Source organism: Callorhinus ursinus, unplaced genomic scaffold (genome assembly GCF_003265705.2).
Source record: "Callorhinus ursinus isolate GAN/ISIS: 27379988/994484 unplaced genomic scaffold, GSC_fseal_2.0 scaffold27, whole genome shotgun sequence".
Lineage (NCBI taxonomy): Eukaryota > Metazoa > Chordata > Mammalia > Carnivora > Otariidae > Callorhinus > Callorhinus ursinus.
Genome location: NW_027397089.1, coordinates 14,530,452 through 14,552,044, shown reverse-complemented (window position 1 = coordinate 14,552,044; position 21,593 = coordinate 14,530,452). Strand labels below are relative to the sequence as shown.

At 34.9% G+C, this 21,593-nt stretch overlaps 1 protein-coding gene across 18 annotated transcripts in view; it reads left to right on the top strand.

The window, feature by feature from the left end:
- PLEKHA5 (pleckstrin homology domain containing A5) overlaps nt 1-21,593 on the top strand; it is a 238,691-nt gene that overhangs the window by 174,803 nt on the left and 42,295 nt on the right. For 8 of the 18 annotated variants that reach the window (XM_073877900.1, XM_073877902.1, XM_073877904.1 and 5 more), the window contains 2 exons: nt 15,146-15,226; nt 20,329-20,391. In XM_073877900.1, coding sequence (XP_073734001.1) covers nt 15,146-15,226; nt 20,329-20,391 — 144 coding nt within the window. Of the gene's footprint in view, nt 1-15,096; nt 15,227-19,783; nt 19,820-20,328; nt 20,392-21,593 lie in introns of those variants that run through there. The other 10 variants (XM_073877909.1, XM_073877908.1, XM_073877911.1 and 7 more) reach the window with 3 other exon arrangements.

The following is a 21,593-nucleotide window of genomic DNA, read 5'->3' as shown; positions in this document are numbered from 1 at the left end:
AAATTAGGTTTAAAAAACAAGGATATAAATGTGAATCTGAAGTTATATAGTATCTCTGGAAATAAACCTAGTGGTTTGCTGTAATTTGTTACTCGTACCTCAATAAATCAAAACTGGAATTACAGAGACACAGACCTTTAGAAAATCACAGGGGGCTCCTGGCTGGCTCAGTCAGTGCATGTGACTCTTGATCTCCCAGTTGTGAGTTCAAACCCCAAGTTGGGCATAGAGATCACTTGAATAAATAAACTTAAAAAAAAAAAAAAAAAACCTGGAAAGTTCAGGTAAATATATTGAAGATACCACCATTTGCTACTAAGATGCTTTTCCTCAGCTCCTTTTCCCAGGTTGATCTCTGTTTCTCCCCTTTGCCCAAGAGACCCAGATCCGACTAAAGTTTCTATTCCCCTTGGTCCTCTCTAAGCATGCTCTGCTGAGCCTGTGCTGTTGGAAAGGACCATCTGAATGGTCCTGTAGGGTAGGTGGCTTCCAAAAATCTCAATTTTTCATTGATCCACTCTATTCCCTCTACATGTCAGCAGAGATTTTGTGGTAATGAAAAGAATTACAGTTATTGTTTGAATGCTTATTTGCACAATCGAAATAAGACTATTTCTGTTGGGAAAAAATGGGCCATTTTTAGACTGTAATTAGACAATATATAGAAACAAGGTGGTGGCTTTGCCCAGAAACTCAGATATACCTAAATATATGTATCATACCTTAAGGTTTCCTAAAGAAAATCTCTCTTTAAATAAATGAAAGTTTTTTTATGGTTTTAAATAATTACATTTAATGTAAATGAAATATTTACTTTTGAACTGTTCTATATTTTATTTTATATCAGTAGTAAGGTTATTAAGTTATATAAAAAATTCTTAATTTTGAATTTTAATGAAATTTTTTTCATTCACTCAAACATTTCCAGCTTTAAAAAAAAAACAAAAACATTTCCAGCTTCTAATCTTGTTACTGCCAGTAACCTATTTTAGATTAACAAGTCTGTTGTTTTTATTAGCATTATTGGTTGCCTGGTTTTTTATATAACTACAAATTGAAAAGTAGATTTTAAAATCTGAAAGTCAGAGGAAAAGGCTCCAGTCACATTTTATACTACATATCATACCAAATGAACATATACTAATTAATACCCACTTTCAATACTTATTCTAGCTCAAATAAATCATTAGAATAACCTAAGGCCAGCAACAAAATGTAGTCTTTCTCCTACCCCTTGTGAGAAAGTCAAAATAAAGTTTCTATTGATGGAAATTCTCTTAATTCCTATCACTGTTCATGAAAAATAGAGCCAAGTATAGTCTCTGAGCTGCTTCAGAGGTAAATTCACTTCTGATATTACCAGAGTGCTTACAACAAATAAAAAATTAAAGTGCCTTCTCTGAAATTCTGAAGATCTGCATGTTACACAGTCAGTCCAAAAATCTTGACTCCTGGTCCCTATAGCTTGAGCAATATAATTTGGCTTCTAATTGAGCACCATTTTGAAGATGAGTCCTGTACTGAAGTGTTTTTAACAATAAAAAAGCTATACTAATTATACGGTAGAATTTTCTTCTACTTTTTATTTCATTCTGAAGCATCCTATTATCGTCTGCTTGTGCTTGTACAGCCCAGTTAGTAGACTTTTCACAGTCTACATTTATTAAGACCAGCCTAGGTTTATTTGTCACTGTGAATTTTAAGATAGCCTGTGAACATACAGTAATCCTAACTGGTTATACTTCATGTACCTCATCCAGGTTCTGTTTAGAAAATGAGTGAGTACCTAACTCTTTGGTCAGTCATGAAGGGAAGATGAACAGGAATGGGGAAATGAGCATGTTTTTCCATTCCTTTATCCATTTTCCTCACCCCTATTTTAGCTCCTCCCTCCCTTTGTTCCTTTCTTCCTCACATGCTTTTTCTAACTCTCCCTGCTAGTGAGTAAAAAGGAACCGTGATAAAATTTAGATGATGTTCTCTTTCTCTTCTTCCTAAAACCTTCCTGCCAGCTTGCCATGTAGGCAGGGATAACAAAATGAGATGCTATGAACTGAGACTAGGGAATGAGGAGGGTAGGTAGGAATGAGCACAAGGATCAGAGAACTTGAAGCTGGGCTTCACAAGCCTTTTGTCGGTGTGCTGCCCCCTTGTGGGCAAACCAAACATGTAACCAACCCTCTCCAGCACCACGGCTCCTCACCCCCTCTGATTTTATTGTAGCCCTCCCGTGGCCAACCTCCTCCTTTAAGAATACTTGCTACAGAAAATGGAATTTGGCTTCTACAGATCTGAGCTTTACTTGCACTGGTACTGCAGCAAGTATTTTTTTCATCTTTCAGATATAAAATTGTAACATTGAATGTGCTTTTACAAATTGCCCTTAAAATTATGGCATTCTGCCTTTACCCCTCTCCCTTCAGGAATCATCATAATTACTTGTACCAGAAACATTTGCTTGGGAATGGGAAAGGAGTCAGCCACATTTGTGTTGGGGATTGCCTCTTCCCCATGTATTCAAAAGTTCTTTGTGAAAAGAATATGCCTCTGTTCCAATAATTAATGAAACTGATTTACCTCTACCCAGCTAGAGCTGTCTCCCTGCTGCTAGAACACACTTAAGTCAGGTTTCTGAATATAGCATCAAAGAGTATATTCTTTAACATCAGATGACGAAAGGATCTCATTATCCTCAAATTCTCAAAGAAAAACTGGAAATTTCTCCTGACAAACCAGTTTGCCATAGTACAATAAAAGAAAAATACAGCCCATGCATACCTCTGGTGTTCTTTGTTGTACAAAAATGTTTAAGATTTGCAAGACTCAATAGCGAAATCTTCGTCTTATTTTATCAGTACATTTTTTTTTAAGTATCCTCAAATGCTTGTGGGGAAGATAAACTCATTTTGGTTTAATACTAACTTTTAAAACATCTTGAAGAGTAAGCTAAACTTCCTAATTTGCAAAAGTTTTGTAGTAGCATTGCGATATCCTTTCAAGGAACTATAATGAAAGAAAACTCTTATGTAGACACAATCTGACCACTTTTAAACATACTTATGCCAAGAGAAATGTAGAAAGGAACAATTAACGGAATGTATGTAATTGGTACTGAAACCATTCAAGGTAAAAATCCAAGAATACTTTTTTGCATTTTGTTCTTTGTGTTCATGAAAGACAGCTTTCCTATAAGGGAAAAAAATTCTAACAAGATGATTGAAAAGATTCTTGATGGCTTTCATTGTTCCTGTCAATTCAGCAGCTTCATTCTGTGGAGCTATTAAGCAAGATCCCATTTTCTCTAATATTTCAAGGGGTCTTGGAACTTCTGTTTTCAGGGATGATGGAGAGATCATGTTTCTAGGGGATATAGAATAGGCTTTTGGCAAAAGCAAACTAAGGAAACTGGAAAAATTAAAGTATGTTATTTAACAATGCTACTAGTTACATGATGAAGAATATCTGTATTTTCTTATGCCTTGCTATTAAGAGCGATCCTTTCTCTCTCTCCCTTATACCTCCTTCTTCCTTTCTTCTTTTTCTGTCTCTCCCTTCCTCTGCATATTTGATCACAGAAGTCGTGGGGAGAGGGAGATAATCCCCAGAAAATTCTTAAGCAGTGTATGACATCATATATAAATAAATAGACAGTGGGTAGATTAGAATTGAAAATTCTTTGTGTTAACTCTGATCTCTTGGCCTGTCCACTGCCTATACATTATTATCATGGTTTTCCTATTTCTTACTAGTAATTAATCTATCCCTTTTTGCTAACTGTTTTCACTCATCTCAACCTTAACTGGGGGAGTTCTCTGGTTTGGGTTTTGTTTTTGTTTTTGTTTTTTAAGCAGGCTCCACACCCAACGTGGGGCTTGAACTCATGACCCTGAGATCAAGACCTGAACTGAGATTAAGAGTCATATGCTTAACTGACTGAGCCACCCAGGCGTCGTAGAAGTTCTCTGGTTTTTAGTGTTCTCTCATCTAAGCATTCATCTACACATCATTTTACTAGTTGTCTCTTAGTTGTATTCATTTCTAACCCCTGGATTTCTCCCAGGAAACAGAGTCTGTGGTGTGGATGGCCTGGATACGGGCTTGTTCTCAGGAAGTTTACTTTGGGAAGTGATACCAAGGTACAGGAGTAAAGAAAGTGAGCAGGGAAGGAGGGAATATATTATCAACTGCCAGAGGCAACTTGGGCCTCATCTGACTGATACTTGTTGATGAAAGAAGCACTGCAGACTTGCCCCACTGAACAACAGGAGGTGGAGCATTTGTACTCCCGTCCTCCTGTGGCCAAGGGCTGCCTCAAGACTCTCTCCAGCATATTGAGGTTATGCAGACATGAGCACCTAGTGGGTTCCCATGCACAAAGTGATTGTTGGCTCAGCAAGAATGGAAATAAAAGATGGGCTAATAGGATGTGGAGAAGGGCACAGAAGGTATCTAAAAGTTCTCACTCTGCCTTTCCAGTTATGTGTTTCTAGTTGCTTGTAGAAATCTGCACTTGGACATTCTCATTCTGCCTTCAGTACAACCCCAACGTGTCCAAAATTTGAATTGTCATCTTATCCTTCAGTTCCCTGACCAAAAAACTAAAAGCAGAAATGGTTCAAAATATTGTTAACCTTTAACATCATTGGTGTAACATGTATTGAACTCATCATCCTTGGGGAAGAGCTCCCTGGGCTTTGAGAAGGGTCAGGACCTTTACTTTAGCTATTGGCTTAGACCTAGAACTCAAAGTGGTTTAAGCCCTCAAGAGAAAAGAAAAAAGTGGAACCCAGTCTTCTCCTCCAGCTATGTTTGGGAGAACCTGACACCAGTCTTGGATGGTCTGATTGCCTAGAGGATGAAAAGAAAAACCAATGGCAGCCTACCTAGAAGGATCCAAGGTATGACAGTTCTGTTATTCCGCCACTCTAAGCGTGGAAATTTTACAAATTTATAAAAACAGAAGAGTTAAGTCCGACAGCTTCCTATAGTTACAATATGTTCTCCTAATATTTTATCTGCCCAACACCACCACAGTTCAAGTTTAAAATACCATGAAACTCAAATTTAAAGTACTTTCAGAACAGTTTTACTGAAAACAGGAAAATTGTGAGATTCTGTAGAACTATCTGAACAGGTTATTTTAGCTGAATACACAATATCTGCATGGTGTTTAGTAAGGATAATAGAGGCCATCATAACACCCTTAATTGTACAAATAAGCTCCTCGTTACCATTTAATCACAAATCTTGGCAAATTAAAAGCACCTGCCACATTATGTCTTTCAGCTAACTCCAAAAATTTCCCAAACTTTTTGCTACAAAATAAGGTCTCTTTGTTTTGTCGTTCAAACCTTCACTCCTCTACCACCACCACCCCAGCCTGTGAAACACTTCCTACCCTAGAGCCCATTTTCTCCAGCCAGCAGGTCAGTGTTTCTCAATACTACTTTAAAAGCAATCCCGGGGCGCCTGGGTGGCTTAGTCATTGGGCATCTGCCTTCAGCTCAGGTCATGATCTCGGGGTCCTGGGGTCGAGTCCCACATCGGGCTCCCTGCTCGGCGGGGAGCTTGCTTCTCCCTCTCCCACTCCCCCCCGCTTGTGTTCCCTCTCTCGCTGTGTCTCTATCTGTCAAATAAATAAAATCTTTTATAAATAAATAAATAAATAAATAAATAAAAGCTATCCCATTCTCTACACTGTACACCTGTCCAGTACCTGTTCATCCTACAGCTTAAGTAACACTTTACAGTCCAGAGCATTGTCATCACACCTGGGTGCTTATATATACCCTCTGTAGCATGTGGGCCAGTTACATTTGTTCCCATAAGTCAGGTTTAATGCCTTACCCAAAATCACAAAGCTGGGTTGAGTACACTGTATTAAGGAGTTTTCTTTCCTTTTTTCCTAAATCTGTTTGACTTCCTTCAAAATTAATGGAGTTCTTCTATTTTCCTATCTAACAAGATGGGAAAATGAAAACAATTTCGCCACCCCTCCTAAATGCACAATATTTATAGAGTTCTATTTTGTATTTACAAAAGCAAATATTTTTATAGCTCAATGACTAGCTTTTGTTTCTATCTCATTTTTATTAATTTTTTCAGAATGTTCAGCAAAGATTTATAGAGTTCAGTGTGTAAGGCAGGAAGTTAGTGCTTACAAAGTAGAATTCTTTAATTATTTTCAAAGCCCAGGAAGGAAATAAAGTTGAGCAAAAATGCCAAAATCATTTTTAAGATTGACTTAAGAGTGTGATTATGTAGTTAAAACATAAGCTGATAAATCTTTAAATTAATGGTAGGAAATCTGCTACTCAGTACCAGTTGTCACTCAGAATACAATTGCTATTAATAAAACCCAGGTCCTTATATTGAGAAGATATTTTAACTTTGATTTAAAGCTCAGATATATTAGGGGCGCCTGGGTGGCTCAGACGGTTAAGCGTCTGCCTTCAGCTCAGGTCATGATCCCAGGGTCCTGGGATCAAGCCCCGCATCAAGCTCCCTGCTCCGCGGGAGGCCTGCTTCTCCCTCTCCCACTCCCCCTGCTTGTGTTCCCTATCGCTCTCTGTCAAATAAATGAATAAAATCTTTAAAAAAATTAAAGAAAAATAATAAAGCTCAAATATATTTTCAAGCAGATTTACCCACAGACAAAACGAACACCTTTTTTACTAACCAGAGATACCAGATTTTCACTCTTGGAATGTTTGTCCCTTTAAAATGGTGGGGCACCTGGGTGGCTCAGTCGGTTAAGCATATGTCTTCAGCTCAGGGTCCTGGGCTGAGCCCAGGAGAGCCCAGTGCCCCACCTGGGGCTCCGTGCTCAGCGCAGAGTCTCCTTCTGCCTCTCCCTGTCCCTCTGCCCCTCCCCCACACTCCTTCTCTCTCTTGTTCTCTCTCTCTCAAATAAATGAATAAAATCTTTTTTAAAAATTAAGAATGGTATCGTTAAAATCCATGCAAAGAAGAGAAAAATATAACCATATGAAACATCATATCCACAATAATACATTTTTACAAAGTGAATTTTGAGTTCTTTTAATATTTCTGGTTTCCTGTGAATCCCAGGAATAAAGATGGTAGTAGCATCAGATAATAATCTGTTCCTTGAACCTAAAGGAACAGTGATTAAAAATGAGTCCTTAAATCCTCTTAGTATAGTGGATATTGATATGTAACTTTGCTTTTTTATAGAGCACTAAAATGTCACCTTGGCTCATAAAAAATGAAAAAGAAAGAATGAGTCATTAAATAAGGAAAATAGTTTAAGCTACTGAAGTAAAAATCAGATCTGTAAAGTTCATCCTGTAGCCAAAAGGATTTTAATTAAAAAAAAAAGCTTAAAAGACCCTTGGTAAAAAGGGGTGAAACTCTCTGTGAATAAATTAAATAAGTAAATTGTTTAGAAAGACATTACCTGGGACCTTCGAAGTTTTCTTCAAAACATATCAGAGGTATATATATTTCTCAAAATGGAGGCTCTAAAAATTCAGCAATTTAAATGAGGTTGTGAGTATAGAGATTACCCTCCTTTTTTCCTGCTGGGTTCAGGTTATTTTTATAATGTTTCTCAATAAGTGGGCCTTATCAGTGATCCTGAAGCCAGTACTTACTGCATTAGCCAGTTTAGAAATGCTTCTGCTTTTTCTTTTAAGGGAATGTCAGATATGTTTGACTCCTATATTAGTGTCCCAGTTTGTTGTCCCTTTTTTGTTTTTTGTTTTTTTAATCCATCTTTCTCCCTTGAAGAAAAAGAGAAAATACATTGTCTAATGGCATCTTTTAAAGTACCATTGATTCTTCTGAATATATTAGTAATATTTTCCCTAAGTTTACTTTTAGAGAACCTATATAGCATGGACAGTTTATTCAGATTGCTTTAAAATTTTCACAGTAATAGACCTCCATACTTTGCCCCATCAGTTATAAAGAGACTTATTTACATTCCTCTATTTAAAAAGTCACTTCAAATTTCCCTGCTCCCTGTTAAACAATGAGTAGTTTCAATAGGTAGTCATACCCTTCAATCTCAGGTTCTTGCACTTTGAGATGTTCCTAGAGTGAGAGTCTAAGGCATTTACATTGTCATTATCTAAATGACCTGTTTATAAAGAACCCCGCATTCCTCAAAGCTTCACCCTAGGCATGTCAAATTCTTTAGCGTTTTAGTCTTGCCACACTTCTTAAGAGTTTATTGATCTAGACGCAGGAGGACATTCTTGAGAAATGAATTCTTCAGTGATTAGGCCATCAGGGGTTTTTGCTATTGTTAAGACAGATTCTCATCCTTAAAAATTCTTTTCCTAAGAAGTCATTAGGAACTTGGGAAAAGTCCATTTTCCATTTAAATAGAAAATGACAGCACAGAAATGAGGCTTCTCATTGGTTATCAGGACAAAAGCTCTGTAGGGTAGATAGGAGTCATCTCAGACGGCTTCCTCCCAAAAAGAAGGACGCTGTTAGCACAGCATTCAGACTCAAACTCAGTTACAAGACAGAACTTGACCAAATGTTTTCCCCTTCTGGGCATAAGATCCAGATCAGGGAAAAAATTAGATCAAACTTACTTGTCTAGAATTTCTAAGCCTACTGTCTAATATCATAGCCACTAGCCATTTGTGATTATTTAAATTTACATTTAAAATAGTTATATTTTTATAAAAGTAAAATTCTTTTCCCCAGTCATACTAGCCACATTTAAAGGACTGAAGAGTCACATGGCTACAATATTGGGCTACACCAATATAGAACATTTTTATCATCATAGAAAGTTCTGTCGGACAACACAGTTCTAGATGATTTATTACATAAACTTTTTAAAGACCAATTAAGCCACTACTTAACCACTTTTTTTATGTTATGTTAATCACCATACATTACATCATTAGTTTTTGATGTAGTGCTCCATGCAGAATGTGCCCTCTTTAATACCCGTCACCAGGCTAACCCATCCCCCCACCCCCCTCCCCTCTAGAACCCTCGGTTTGTTTCTGAGTCCATCGTCTCTCATGGTTCGTCTCCCCCTCCAGTTTCCCCCTCTTCATTCTTCCCCTCCTGCTATCTTCTTTTTCTTCTTTTTTTTTTTTAACATATAATGTATTATTTGTTTCAGAGGTACAGGTCTGTGATTCTACTTAACCACTTCTTATACTTAAAGGAGGATTCAAGAATTAATCTTTTCCAAGGATAAATTATATGAATGATTGTCTTGGCTCTGCTCACTGCTAATCTTTCTCTTTCCTGCTGTTTACCCCAAAATTATTCAGGAGCATTTATCTCATGAGTTAGAATATCCTGTTCCTTCTGCATTAGTAGCTGGTCTAATTTCTAATATAAAGACTTGAAACTAATATTTAGGAGTTGCTAGATAAATAGAACAACTGGCAGTTGGATTCCTGACACCCCATGTCCCCCATGATTCTGCTGAGTCCACCAGTATTATTAATAATGAGATTCAGTTGATTTTTTTTTAAGGGGGTTAATATCTTAACGCTATATCTCATACAAAGATAGTTATTTTAATGGAAATGTAATACTTGTGTTTAGATAATTAGTTTGGAATTTTTCATCTTTTGATATTTGTGCAGATAGCTTGATTAACATTTAGTACTGACTCATCAAGACCTTGAAAAAGTCTTTACTGGGGGACAGTTGAATTAGTCCTCAGTTACTTGAGTTAGTGCCAAGATGGGAACCATGGTTATCAAGGCTGATTTCCTGTCAGAACTATCAGTGGATCTTCAGAAAGACGGAAAGAAAGTGCAGTACTCAGGGCCCTCTCTCCTCGAGTCCCCAGTTAGAATTGCCAAGAGCCCAGCCCTGCCTTTGGTTTTAAATGTCCGCAGGTGATTTTTTTTTGTCCGTCAGGTTTGAGAGCTATTGAGGTTGATGGATTTATCACAAGAAACACCAAAGAAAGAAGTAAAGTCCAGTTTTTCTGAAATGAAAACACGATCTCAGTGCTTTCTAACCTTTTTCATGTATGGCATACAAAGAAAGTGGCAATATTTGTACAGCACCTTGGTGGGGACTAGAGGAGGTGCTAGCAGCAGCATGGTAGGCCCACTGAGGGCTGAGGTGGTCCCCGTCTCCACACACCTGTAATCCATTCCCAGCCCACAGGTGTCAGTTGGGAAGTTCGGTTCAAGACCCTAGTAAGTATGACCTAGTTACATATGATTGTGTTGAAAAGGCTTTTTGAGGGCGCCTCGGTGGCTCAGTTGGTTAAGCGACTGCCTTCGGCTCAGGTCATGATCCCAGGATCCTGGGATCGAGCCCCGCATCGGGCTCCCTGCTCGGCGGGAAGCCTGCTTCTCCCTCTCCCACTCCCCCTGCTTGTGTTCCCTCTCTCGCTGTCTCTCTCTCTCTCTCTCTCTCTCTCTCTCTCTCTGTCAATTAAATAAATAAAATTTAAAAAACAAAAGAAAAGGCTTTTTGGTGATGGGCTTTCAAGTCAGGATTTCAGATAGTAATATCAAAGAATACTTTGTTCATATTAGCCCAGCATACCTCAAAAATGAGAAAGAGGCTGGAATGAAGTGCCAGACTTTCTAGGTAGTTCGTCTAAACATTTGGACTTAAAAACTTCAAGTAAAAATTTGTGGTTTTGTTGTAAACAAATAGATTGACATTACCTAAGTGTATTTCCAAGATATTTCCATTTATGTTTTATTAGTATAAAATGATGAGTCTTACTAGTAGCTTTATAATTTATCAGTTAGCTGAAACCTAAATTTATATTACCTGTTACTTCAAACAAGGAATTTAAGTATTTGAAAGTGAAGCATTTAACTCCTTTTCAAGTGAATCACTAAACATTTTCCATGTACTAATTAGTCTTGCTCTGATTCCCTAAAACAAAATACGTCAACTGTTAACATCACTATCATAATACCGTCTAGGATCCTTGTATTCAAATCAGAAGAGAATTACTGGATTTTACTTTTAAGAACTTGAGCATGAAACTCCAACTTGCTCATGGAGCATTATGTATTTTTTATGTCATTATTTACTACTTTAACTGAAAAGCTGTCATAAAGTTTACACAGCCAAAGTCAGAATATGCTGTTTCAATGTAAGTTACAGAAACAAGTTAGTTTTGGGGCGCCTGGGTGGCTCAGTCGGTTAAGTCTGCCTTCGGCTCAGGTCATGATCCCAGGGTCCTGGGATTGAGTCCTGCTTTGGGCTCCTTGCTCAGCGGGGAACCTCCTTCTCCCTCTCCCTCTCCCACTCCCCCCCTGCTTGTGTTTCTCTGTCAAATAAATAAATAAAATCTTTTTTTTTAAAGTTAGTTTCTAAGTATTAAAATATAGAATATTTGAGAGGTGTTTTAATGAAAGGAACCGCTAGCCTATTTCTAGAATGTATTTGGAGATAAAGCACATCTAGTATTTCCAATTTAATAAATCTGGAAAGAGTGAAAATTCAGTCAGATCAGTGAAATTGCTTAATAGGGACCGAGCTCTCATTGTATTGGATCCTGATTATTACATTCCGTTTTTAGGTGTTGCACACCACACGCAAAGAGAGAGCCACCACATACAGGACCACTCACTTTCAAATCATTAACAGCCCACTACTCAGCTGTCCTAACAGCTCTTGGTTAGGTAGGTTTGGTGCCCTGGGGAGTTCTGAAATGATCCTGCTGCTTCTCCTTTCATAGATAGTCTTATCCCATCTGAGTAATTATGGGACTATTATTAGTGAAACAGGATCCCAGGGAGTATATATGAGCTGAAGAACATGCACTGTTATCCAGTCATATTTTACTTTAATGAGAACATCATAGTTCTGCCAAAGGAATCTTTAGACCATCCTGTCACCTTGGTGTTTTAATGACATCAGAGATTCTCAAGTTCCTCATTAAAATTACCTGGGAATCAAGGGGTGCCTGGGTGGCTCAGTCATTAGGCATCTGCCTTCGGCTCAGGTCATGATCCCAGGGTCCTGGGATCGAGCCCTGCATCAGGCTCCCTGCTCGGCGGGAAGCCTGCTTCTCCCTCTCCCACTCCCCCTGCTTGTGTTCCCTTTCTCACTGTGTCTCTGTCAAATAAATAAAATCTTTTAAAAAAAATAAAAATTAAAAAAAAGTTATCTGGGAATCAGGCTCTGTATTCTTTTCAAGTTCCTCAAGTGTTGTGGATGTGGGTTAAGAACCCCTGGTCTAAACTTGAATTTTGATTTCTGAAGTAGTAATGAAAGGGGGTGGGTAATTACAGAATAGTTAACATGTATTTATAAATGTGTTGGGTAGCTTACTTTTTTTAATTAACGTTTTTTTCTAATAAATTTTGGATGTAGATACAGATTCCTATGACAGAATAAAGGTTTATAAGAACAGTTTTCTAGATCAGGATCTTACTACACTAGACAACTCCAGTAGGTTTCATCCACTAAATTCCCACCCTTGAACATGATATGAACACATGGTGCTAAGATTTTTCTTAGCTTTTCATCACCAAAGAGTATTTGCCAGAGGATATGACTGTTCCATTAATTTTGTTTATTTCATGTTTATATATTTTTATCCTTGACTCACTTTTAGTAACTTTTTTTTAATTAGAAAAGCAGTATCTACCCTGGGGAAAACTTGGAAAATGCAGAAAAGTATAGAGATAGGAAAAAATAATCACAGTCCCACAATTCAAAATAATTGCTGCTAACATTTTTATTCCTTTGTTGTACTAAATTGTCAGTTTCTAGAGATGACTTCTAATTTTAATACTTAGGATTTAATATGTATGAAATTTTTCATAATGAAAAATGGTCCATTTCAGAAATGATCTCTGAAACACTTTTACAGTTTGTATAATTCAGTTTTTTTAAAGATTTTATTTATTTGAGAGAGAGAGAGAGAGCATGAGAGGGGGAGGGTCAGAGGGAGAAGCAGACTCCCTGCAGAGCAGGGAGCCCGATGTGGGACTCGATCTTGGCACTCCAGGATCATGACCTGAGCCGAAGGCAGTTGCTTAACCAACTGAGCCACCCAGGCGCCCTACAGTTTGTATAATTTAAATACTATTTTTGCTTTTAGTTTTTCTGTTCCTAGTTAGTTTCTTCTTGGAAAAAAAACCCTTCTCAGTGACTCAATATTTAATAAGCTTTGACATGTAAATTAAACAGACATTTTTAAATCACAAATATGTCATCCCTTGACACACATGCATATTTACCCTCTCAAAGTAGTCCACAAATAAGTCAGGCTCGATTTCCCTTGTATAGAAACCATATTGTCCCTTCAAGTAAATTTGCCAGGCTTAGAGTGTGAACATTTGTCCTTAATCTGTACTATATTGAAGCTCCACTTAGAGGTGTGAGCCTTATTGACCTAGCTTTTTGACACAGGGGCTAATTTGTAGTGCCAGATTTCCAAGACTCAATGGGCAATTTCAGTTTGACCTTGAGTATCGTCTACATTTGGATACTCTCTGATCTCCATTATTTCTTAAAACATTCACGTTCCTGACCTCCACCCAATGCAAAAAAATTTGAGTCCAGTATTCTTTTGACTAATTTCCATGGTATGCTGTTAAAAAATAGTAATGATGAAATTGCTTTGAAAATTAAAATTTAAAATGGATAGAGACCTATGCTTACTTGTGTTTTATGAGGTGTGTGTATCAATAGTCAAATGAGTAAGCCAAAACATAAAAGCAGTTACACTTTATTCCAAGATTCACATTTGACTAAGATAACTAACATTCCCTAAAAACATAGAAGGCTCTTGAAAACATAAAGAGGTCTTAAATTTTCATGATAAGTTTTTTTCTCCTAAGGAAAATTTACATCCGTAGTTGTCTGTTTATAAGTTACTTTCTAACACTGTAAAAAAAAATTGCCCTGAACTGCATATCAACACATCTGTTTCCTGTGTACATGAAATGTCACCTATAAATATGCCTTAGTCCCTTACTGGATAGCATTGCAGGGGAGAAAAAGAAGTTTGAGTTTAACTGATATGCAGATGTTGAGATTTTAAAATAAATTATTTTTTAAAAAATATTTAGTTTGAATAAAACTTTAAAAAAAAAATAAACCAGTCACCAGTTTCTAATTTGACAATCAAAACAGTTTATTGACATGAAACATTGGTAACTAGGCTGAAAATAAAATTGTTTAGATGTACACTTTTCAGGATTTATCTTTTACTTACATTATGCATTATTAGTCTCAGGATTAGTAAACTTTTATTGTAGATTTAACAGAGTCAGTAAAGTAATATTTGTTAACCATAATAAAAATGCTTATTTTCTATAATATGCAGGATGAAAATTATGTAAAGTGTATATTGCAAATTGCAATCATAAACAGACTTGTCTGCTTATAAATGGTACATCATTGGCCTTTTACTCTCTATATATTATGGTGCTTCTCTTTTGAATGCTTTAGCTCTTAAGTCCAGGACCGCCTAAAACAAATATTTTTCTAGAGGCAGTAATTAAGTACAACATTAGCTGGAAATGTGAAACATGGTTTCAGCCTTTTTAGGAACTAGGGAGATACATTGAGTCTTTGCTAAATAAATTTTAGTTTGTATATCCTTGAAATAATTCTACGTGTTGTGTTATACTGTAAGAAAATCCAAAACAGTGTATACAGATGTCTATCAAAATTAATCTTAATGAAATATGTGATTACCTAAATGACGAGATATACTGCTTATTATAGAATTTTAATATTACAAGAGAACTAATATTTTTCTGATCAGTATACAAAGAACTGAATATCATTTTAAGCTTTTTTACTAAATAAGTAATCAGTTAAAAAAATGATACTGTTTTCTCCTTTTAAATAGGTTTTCACCCTGTAATTTACTCTTTAAATAAGTCATGCTGCTTTATCATCTATTCTAGTATATGTAAGAATATTCATTGACTATATTGAATATATTTATAAAGTAAAACCTAGTTGCAGCAGTATTGCAATGAGTAAGCTTTTCTGTAACCTCGGAAGTATTTTACAGCATTTAATACTTGCTTGAAATGGTTTATATAAGTTACATCTGTACAACCGTGGGGTAAAATGTAAGCAACTGCACTATCAGGAAGATATTAAAGTAGAGGCTATATTTACAGTGTCGTCTTTCAAATCTAGCTGTGCTGTAAACTGATGTTTGCTGTATGCTCCTCCTGATTTGAAATAGATGAAAGAAAATGAACCTATTATCACCATGGTTCACACAATGATTGAGAACTCGGCGCTAAGACCCCAACTGTACCAGCAAGTAAGGTCTTGGACAGTGAATGATACTGCTTTATCATCTGCAAAATCCCTCAGTGACAGTTTTGGTTTATCCTCAGAGTTACTCATAACATTAGTGCTTTCTTATTTCATTTTTTGTTTCTGTCTATTTGGAAAAGTGCAATTCATCCATGCTTTTTAAGATGCTGCAGTATTCTTAGCATGGCTTTGCTGAACATTTTGCTGTTGAATATTAAGTGTGCCATTTTCCTGAAGTTTTTGTGCAGAGTATTTGATTGATATGTACTTGGAGGTCTGCAGTACATTTGCAAAATTTTTACAAGATTGCCATTAATTTCGATTAACTCTAAAAGCATTAGAACTGATTTCTAGGGAAAAGTTAAAAAAAATTTTTTTTCCTTTTAGGGGCAGCCCCCATCCCACCCTACCCCACCATACTGTTTTAGGAATAGATAATATTTATATGGGAGTTATTTAAATCTAGTTTCTGTACTGTGGTATAGTAAGACCTAAAGATAGCCACTTCTTGACCTACTGGGAATATCTTCTCCCTGTATTCTTACATTCTTATGCCATCATATTCATCATCTTACCTCATTCTTTTCCCTAACTCAAAATATGTGCCATGGAGCTGGCTGGTTTTACCCTTAGGAGCTTGGTAATCTGCAGATCTGCAAAAGAAGTCATTTTATACATTCCTATCCGATTTTTTTGTATTTCATGGTCTAAATGTTCTTAGCTGTGTGTTTTGCAACATCAGCTTCTTCCACTTCAACACCTTCAAATTACTGTGGCCTATGACCTGTTATAATTAAAATTCATACAGAAGAAGAAAATTAACTAACATGAAAAATGAATGTATTTTTATTAAAATATGAAAAAGCACCTATTTAAAAAAAAAGAAAAAAGAAAAAGCACCTTGAACTCTCTCTGGCTTTACAGGCCTCGGGTTTGCTTTAGTCGTCTTGGGATCAGCATCATGGATGGGCCTTGAAACAGTTGGTAGGAGGGTGAGGTGACTCTTACTTCTGAACAAAGTTTTCTATCAATAAAGAAACAAAGTATTAAATATTTAAAGTTAAACAGCTTTACTTTTCAAAAGAAAATGAAATCTTTGTATTTTTAAAGTAACCAGATTACAGAACCTTGACACTTCATTCCAAAATTCCACTGCTGAGAACCTTTAGCCCTTGTCCTGGAATTAATACCTTTCTCAGTATCTGAAGCTGTCACTTCATCATTTTATGTAAGGCTAAATGACAAGAGATCAAAGGCATTTTGTTGTAATAGGTTATACTTTCACTTTTCATATTTTGTATATTTTCATTTGTGGGTTTTCAGTTTGGTTTGGATTGCTTTTTCTTTTTTATATTGATCAGTAATCAGGGTTGATGATGCAGAAGTCATTGCTGATTGAAATTACTCAGTTGCACTAAAAGTTCTAATTGGAGTTTTCCAAAAGTGTGGCGATATCTGAGAGTGGTCTTATATACTGGTGTCACTGACCAGACCTATAGATTTATATAAATATATTTCCTCATTATTATATTTCCTTATTAAATATATGAATACTTGAAAGAAAAAAAACTTAAAATTGTACAAAACAGAAAAATTTGAATGGCTAACATCAGCAGCCATTCCTGGGCATGAGCTAGGCAACCAATCACCAGGTAATCCGTGTTGACTCTCAGTCCTGTCAAGTTGGGGTGTCTTCAGGCAGTCCTTTTTTAAAAATCAGCCATTAATAAAGTACTTAAATGTTACAGGGCACCACTGGTGGATAACAGTGACCTTCAGACACACTTCCTAAACTATATTATTAATTTGCCTAAATTGAAATTAAATCTTATTTTTTTCTTCAGATTTCTGTTACTGTGTTATTATGCAAAGGAAATCTTCATGGAAGTTTATATTGTACACTCTTAACAGTTTGCTTCAGACATTGCATTACAGTGCTGTGTTATAGGTTCCTGAAATACACCTGAAAATAAGGTGGCACTGTCATATTTTATGACCTGTTATTCTGAATCATAGCCATTGGGTTTTCTTGCAGGAGAAACTTTATGTTTGCATTTTCTTAGGAAAAAGAGGACACCTGAAAAATTACGTATGTGGGAATTTTTTAGAATTGGTAATATAAAAAGGACGTAAAACTGAATCAAAACAAATGCTAAATCAATCCACGTTGTGTTGAAAAATTCCTCTACATGTATTAATCATTTTACCATCTTTCACAATTACATTTTTGTACTAGAGTTTTTATAAAATAATAATAAATATTATTTATTTTTTAAAGGTACAGACTAATATTAGCAAATACCTACAGTCCTGTGAGCATTTTTGAGTCCTCATAAAATGTCTAATTTTATCAAATTTATTTCCCCAAAAATCCTTTTTGGGTTTATATATATATATTTATTTATAAATTTTTAAATATATACATACATATTTAAAAGGGATACTGTAGAAAGTTATATTTTGATTAACAAAAGTAATTTTGTTTTAACCTAATGCCAACCCAGTGTTTTTAAATATTGTTAGATATTTTATTATGAAAAAGCTTTCTAAATAAAGCACATATCCTTACATGTATGTCAATAAAGTCTGTATAATACACTTCTCAAATTGAAGCTTGACCACTGCTCAACCTTTCATAATTCTACATAGCCCATTTTCATTTGCTTTTCTAGTGTTGCTAAGGTACTTCAGAAAAAGGTATTCAAACCCAGAACTTTTTTTTCTTTTGCTAAAGATGAATTTGAAAAATGATAAAAAAGTATTACCATGAAACATTTTAGGCAGAACTTAATGAGAATATTCATGAAATGACTTTTTTCTTATTAGTAGGATTTTCATAATGAGGACTAAGTAGCACACTTCTTCAAATCTAGGTGGAAATTTTTTAAATAAACTATATCCATTTTTTCTTTAGAAAAGCCTCAGTAATTATTATCAGTAATGAAAAATAGGCCATGCTTAAAAGTTAATTATTTAAAGAATAATCCTGTTTCCTTATTCTTTTCTTCTGATAGGTAAAAGCAATGTATAGTGGAAGGCTGATTATATTAAGATTTTGTTAGTGTCTAATAATGAATATTTTTATTGAATAATTTGATAAAAGGTTTAAATAGATTTTTCAGTGGTACTAAAAATACAGAAACAACAAAATAAATCTAATGTATTGTGCAGTATATTTATATGGCTATAAGGATCCATCACTCTTAAACTGTAACAACACAGTACACATTTTTTATTAATTTCCCAACTGATGTGAAAATGAATATGCAGTAAGATTCCCTAAATACAAATAGTATACCAATACCCTAAATTTGTATTACACATTGCTAAATTTCCATTTTAAAATACTAGGCTTTTTTCTGTTGACCCTGGGATAGAAGATACAATTCATATTTTAATCTAGGTGTAGCACTATCCACTAGTTACATCAAAATTTTACATTCCCTGGTTTAGTAAAGCTGTTTTGCATTTAACTTTAAATATTAAGTAAAGTGTGTTTTGACATTTAGGAGCTAAAGGCTTTACATCTCTAACTTCTTATAAATGAGAAAATTTAATTTTGGCATTATCTTAATTTTTTATCATGGATCTAAGCATTTTAAAACTTATTTTTCATCACTTTTGTTTTCAGATAAGAGTACAAATTATTTTCTTGGATCTAGGTGCTTTAATTTAGAAGACAATTGACACTTCTTAGGACATATTCAATGACTTTATTTTAAAATAGTGCATAAGTATTCTGACTTTTGTCATTAAATTCATTTTTCATGTGGTAATTCATTTCTATGAAAGTTTTGTTGATCACTGCATATCCTTAAATAGTCACAGATTCATTTGCATGAGGACGTGAAAGTAATGTCTTGAAATGAAACACATAAATCCAGGATTTCTTATTGTATGTTTGTAATGCTTACATTTTTAACCTCCTGATACCCACATTTCTAGATCCATCCAAAGATACTTACTGTTTAAATTATGTCTCCTTCTAAAGATGTAACTGGCAAGCAGTTTTTTACAGTGGGCATATATAGTTATAACTTTTTTATCATTTTTATTCATTTATATGTGTTTGTGTGAAGTTTAATTTTCCAATCTGGAATGTAGTGGGGATACATTACTCCCATCCCCACTTAGAGAAGTGTGCCATTTAGTAAATATGCAGTGAGCCCAAGTAAATTTTTCCTGCTATGTTTTTGTTACTGTCTTAGCAGTCAATATAAAGTCAAAAGACAAGAGAGCATGAAATATTGCCTGCAAAGGCTATGATGTTGCCTGTGGTATCACTGACAGGGATGGCTTTTTGAAATCTTGATTAACACAAGCAGAAGTGAAGGTTTGTTTGACCAAAAGATATTGGGACGAAGCCAAAGAAAGGATGTTTAAATGCACTAAGCAGTAATTTCTTGTAGTATCATAAGACAAATGGTGTCAATGAACACATATAAACTCTTTATGAAATTTGACTAGCCATAGTTTACAACATAGGCTTTCAGTTTTATGAGGTTTTGAATGAGTTTCCTCTTTTCAATTAAACCCATCCTTTTCCCCCATTATCTTTTAGTTCTTAAGACAGAAGAACAAGATAAGTTTATATTGTGTATGTGTGTTTATATATTATGTATATGTATACAGTATGTTATGGGTTTTGTTAATAAAGTTGTACTAAGATGTGTTCGCATTTGAGTGTACACATACACAGTTGTGTAATTAATGTGTATACCGTGAAGGATGGTTTTGACTGCTGAAATATGCCTGGTTTGAATATTTGATTCAATACAGTTGCTATGATTGTATTTGTCAATTTTTCATTAAAATAATGTGTGTCTTACAAATGGAAAATGTAAGGTGCTTTATAATTTGTTTGACCAAGTTATTATTTTGTTTGACAAGCTTAAGTTAACATTTTTATGTATCTTGCATATTGTATCACTGTTAAATATTTTTCTGCTTTTGTAATGATCTGTGTTTGAATTAAATTTCTTAAAGTATAAGAATCATTAAAATCCCATTTTTGTTATTGTTATATAAATCTAAAATGTTAACATAGGCTAAGTATATTTTTTAAATATTATTTTTAAACTTGCTACCTGACATTTTTTCCTATAGCTGTCACAAGATGAATGTAGAGGCACATTATATAAATACAGACCTGAAGAAGTGGATATTGATGTAAGTGTTAGTATGCTATATATATTGTCAGTACTCTGTTATATTCCCTGCCAAAACATTGGAAATAAGCATGACAAAAAGCTTCCTCTTCCTCCCTTGCCCTCCAAAACGACATCAAAGAAAGTAGCATTTTCTTTTACACGTAGGTTAAATTAAATCATCACTCCTCTATGTATTCTATAACAACCCCCCCCATAATTAACAGTTGAGCATACTAAGAATCACTTAAAGGAAAGTAAAAGACATTTCTAATCAAAAAAAGTATGGAGGACTAGAAACAAAGTAAAATTGTCCTGTCTTCTAGAGAAAGTATCAGCCTCTAAAAGTTCTATCACTACTTTTTAAAATGTAGTCTTTTCTTTTTTTATTATATTTTAGATTGGTTGACTTACCATGTCGTTATACTTTCTCATTTCAGTATATTCCATTTTGGTATAGCTTGAGTTTTGTCATCTAACAAAGACAGGGTAATTATTTTAACAGGTATGGCAAAGAAAGTGAAATCTCCAGTTTCTTGCCTACTTGTCATTATGCAGTCAAGTTTGGGGCATATATATAGTTTATCCAGGGTTTTTATTTTCAGACATCTGGACAACTGGTTTATTGTAGTATTTAAATTTTCATGGAGTATCCTCTGATATTTTCATAATTTAAAAAGTGGGGTAATACCAAGAGTTTCAAACATTTAAATTATTGAAAATGATTTTTTTCTCCATTTAGCAAATTTTTATTTGTATTATTGCAGTTAGAAGCAATCTTTTCCTTCTATTCTTTTATAAATATAAGAGCATAATTTTAAAATATAAAAACAGAATTCAGTTGATATTTTCATTAAGGACTGTATATATCACTTAACATACCTAGCAGTTGGTAGGTAAAAAAAATATTAACCACACTGAAATGATTTAAAGTTATATGAGACTGCTCAATTACAGTATCTCGAATTATGTAGATTAAATAGTACGGTTGAAATGCTTTTTCACTTTATATGCATGTTAAGCATTGTATCTTTAAAAGCTATTTTGGGGGCTCCTGAGTGGGTCAGTCAGTTAAGCATCTGCCTTCAGCTCTCCTTGCTCAGCGGGGAGCCTGCTTCTCCCTTACCTTCCCGCTTGTGCTCTCTGTCGCTATTTCTGTCTTTCTATCTCTCAAGTAAATAAATAAAATCTTTTTTTAATTATGTTAATCACCATACATTACAT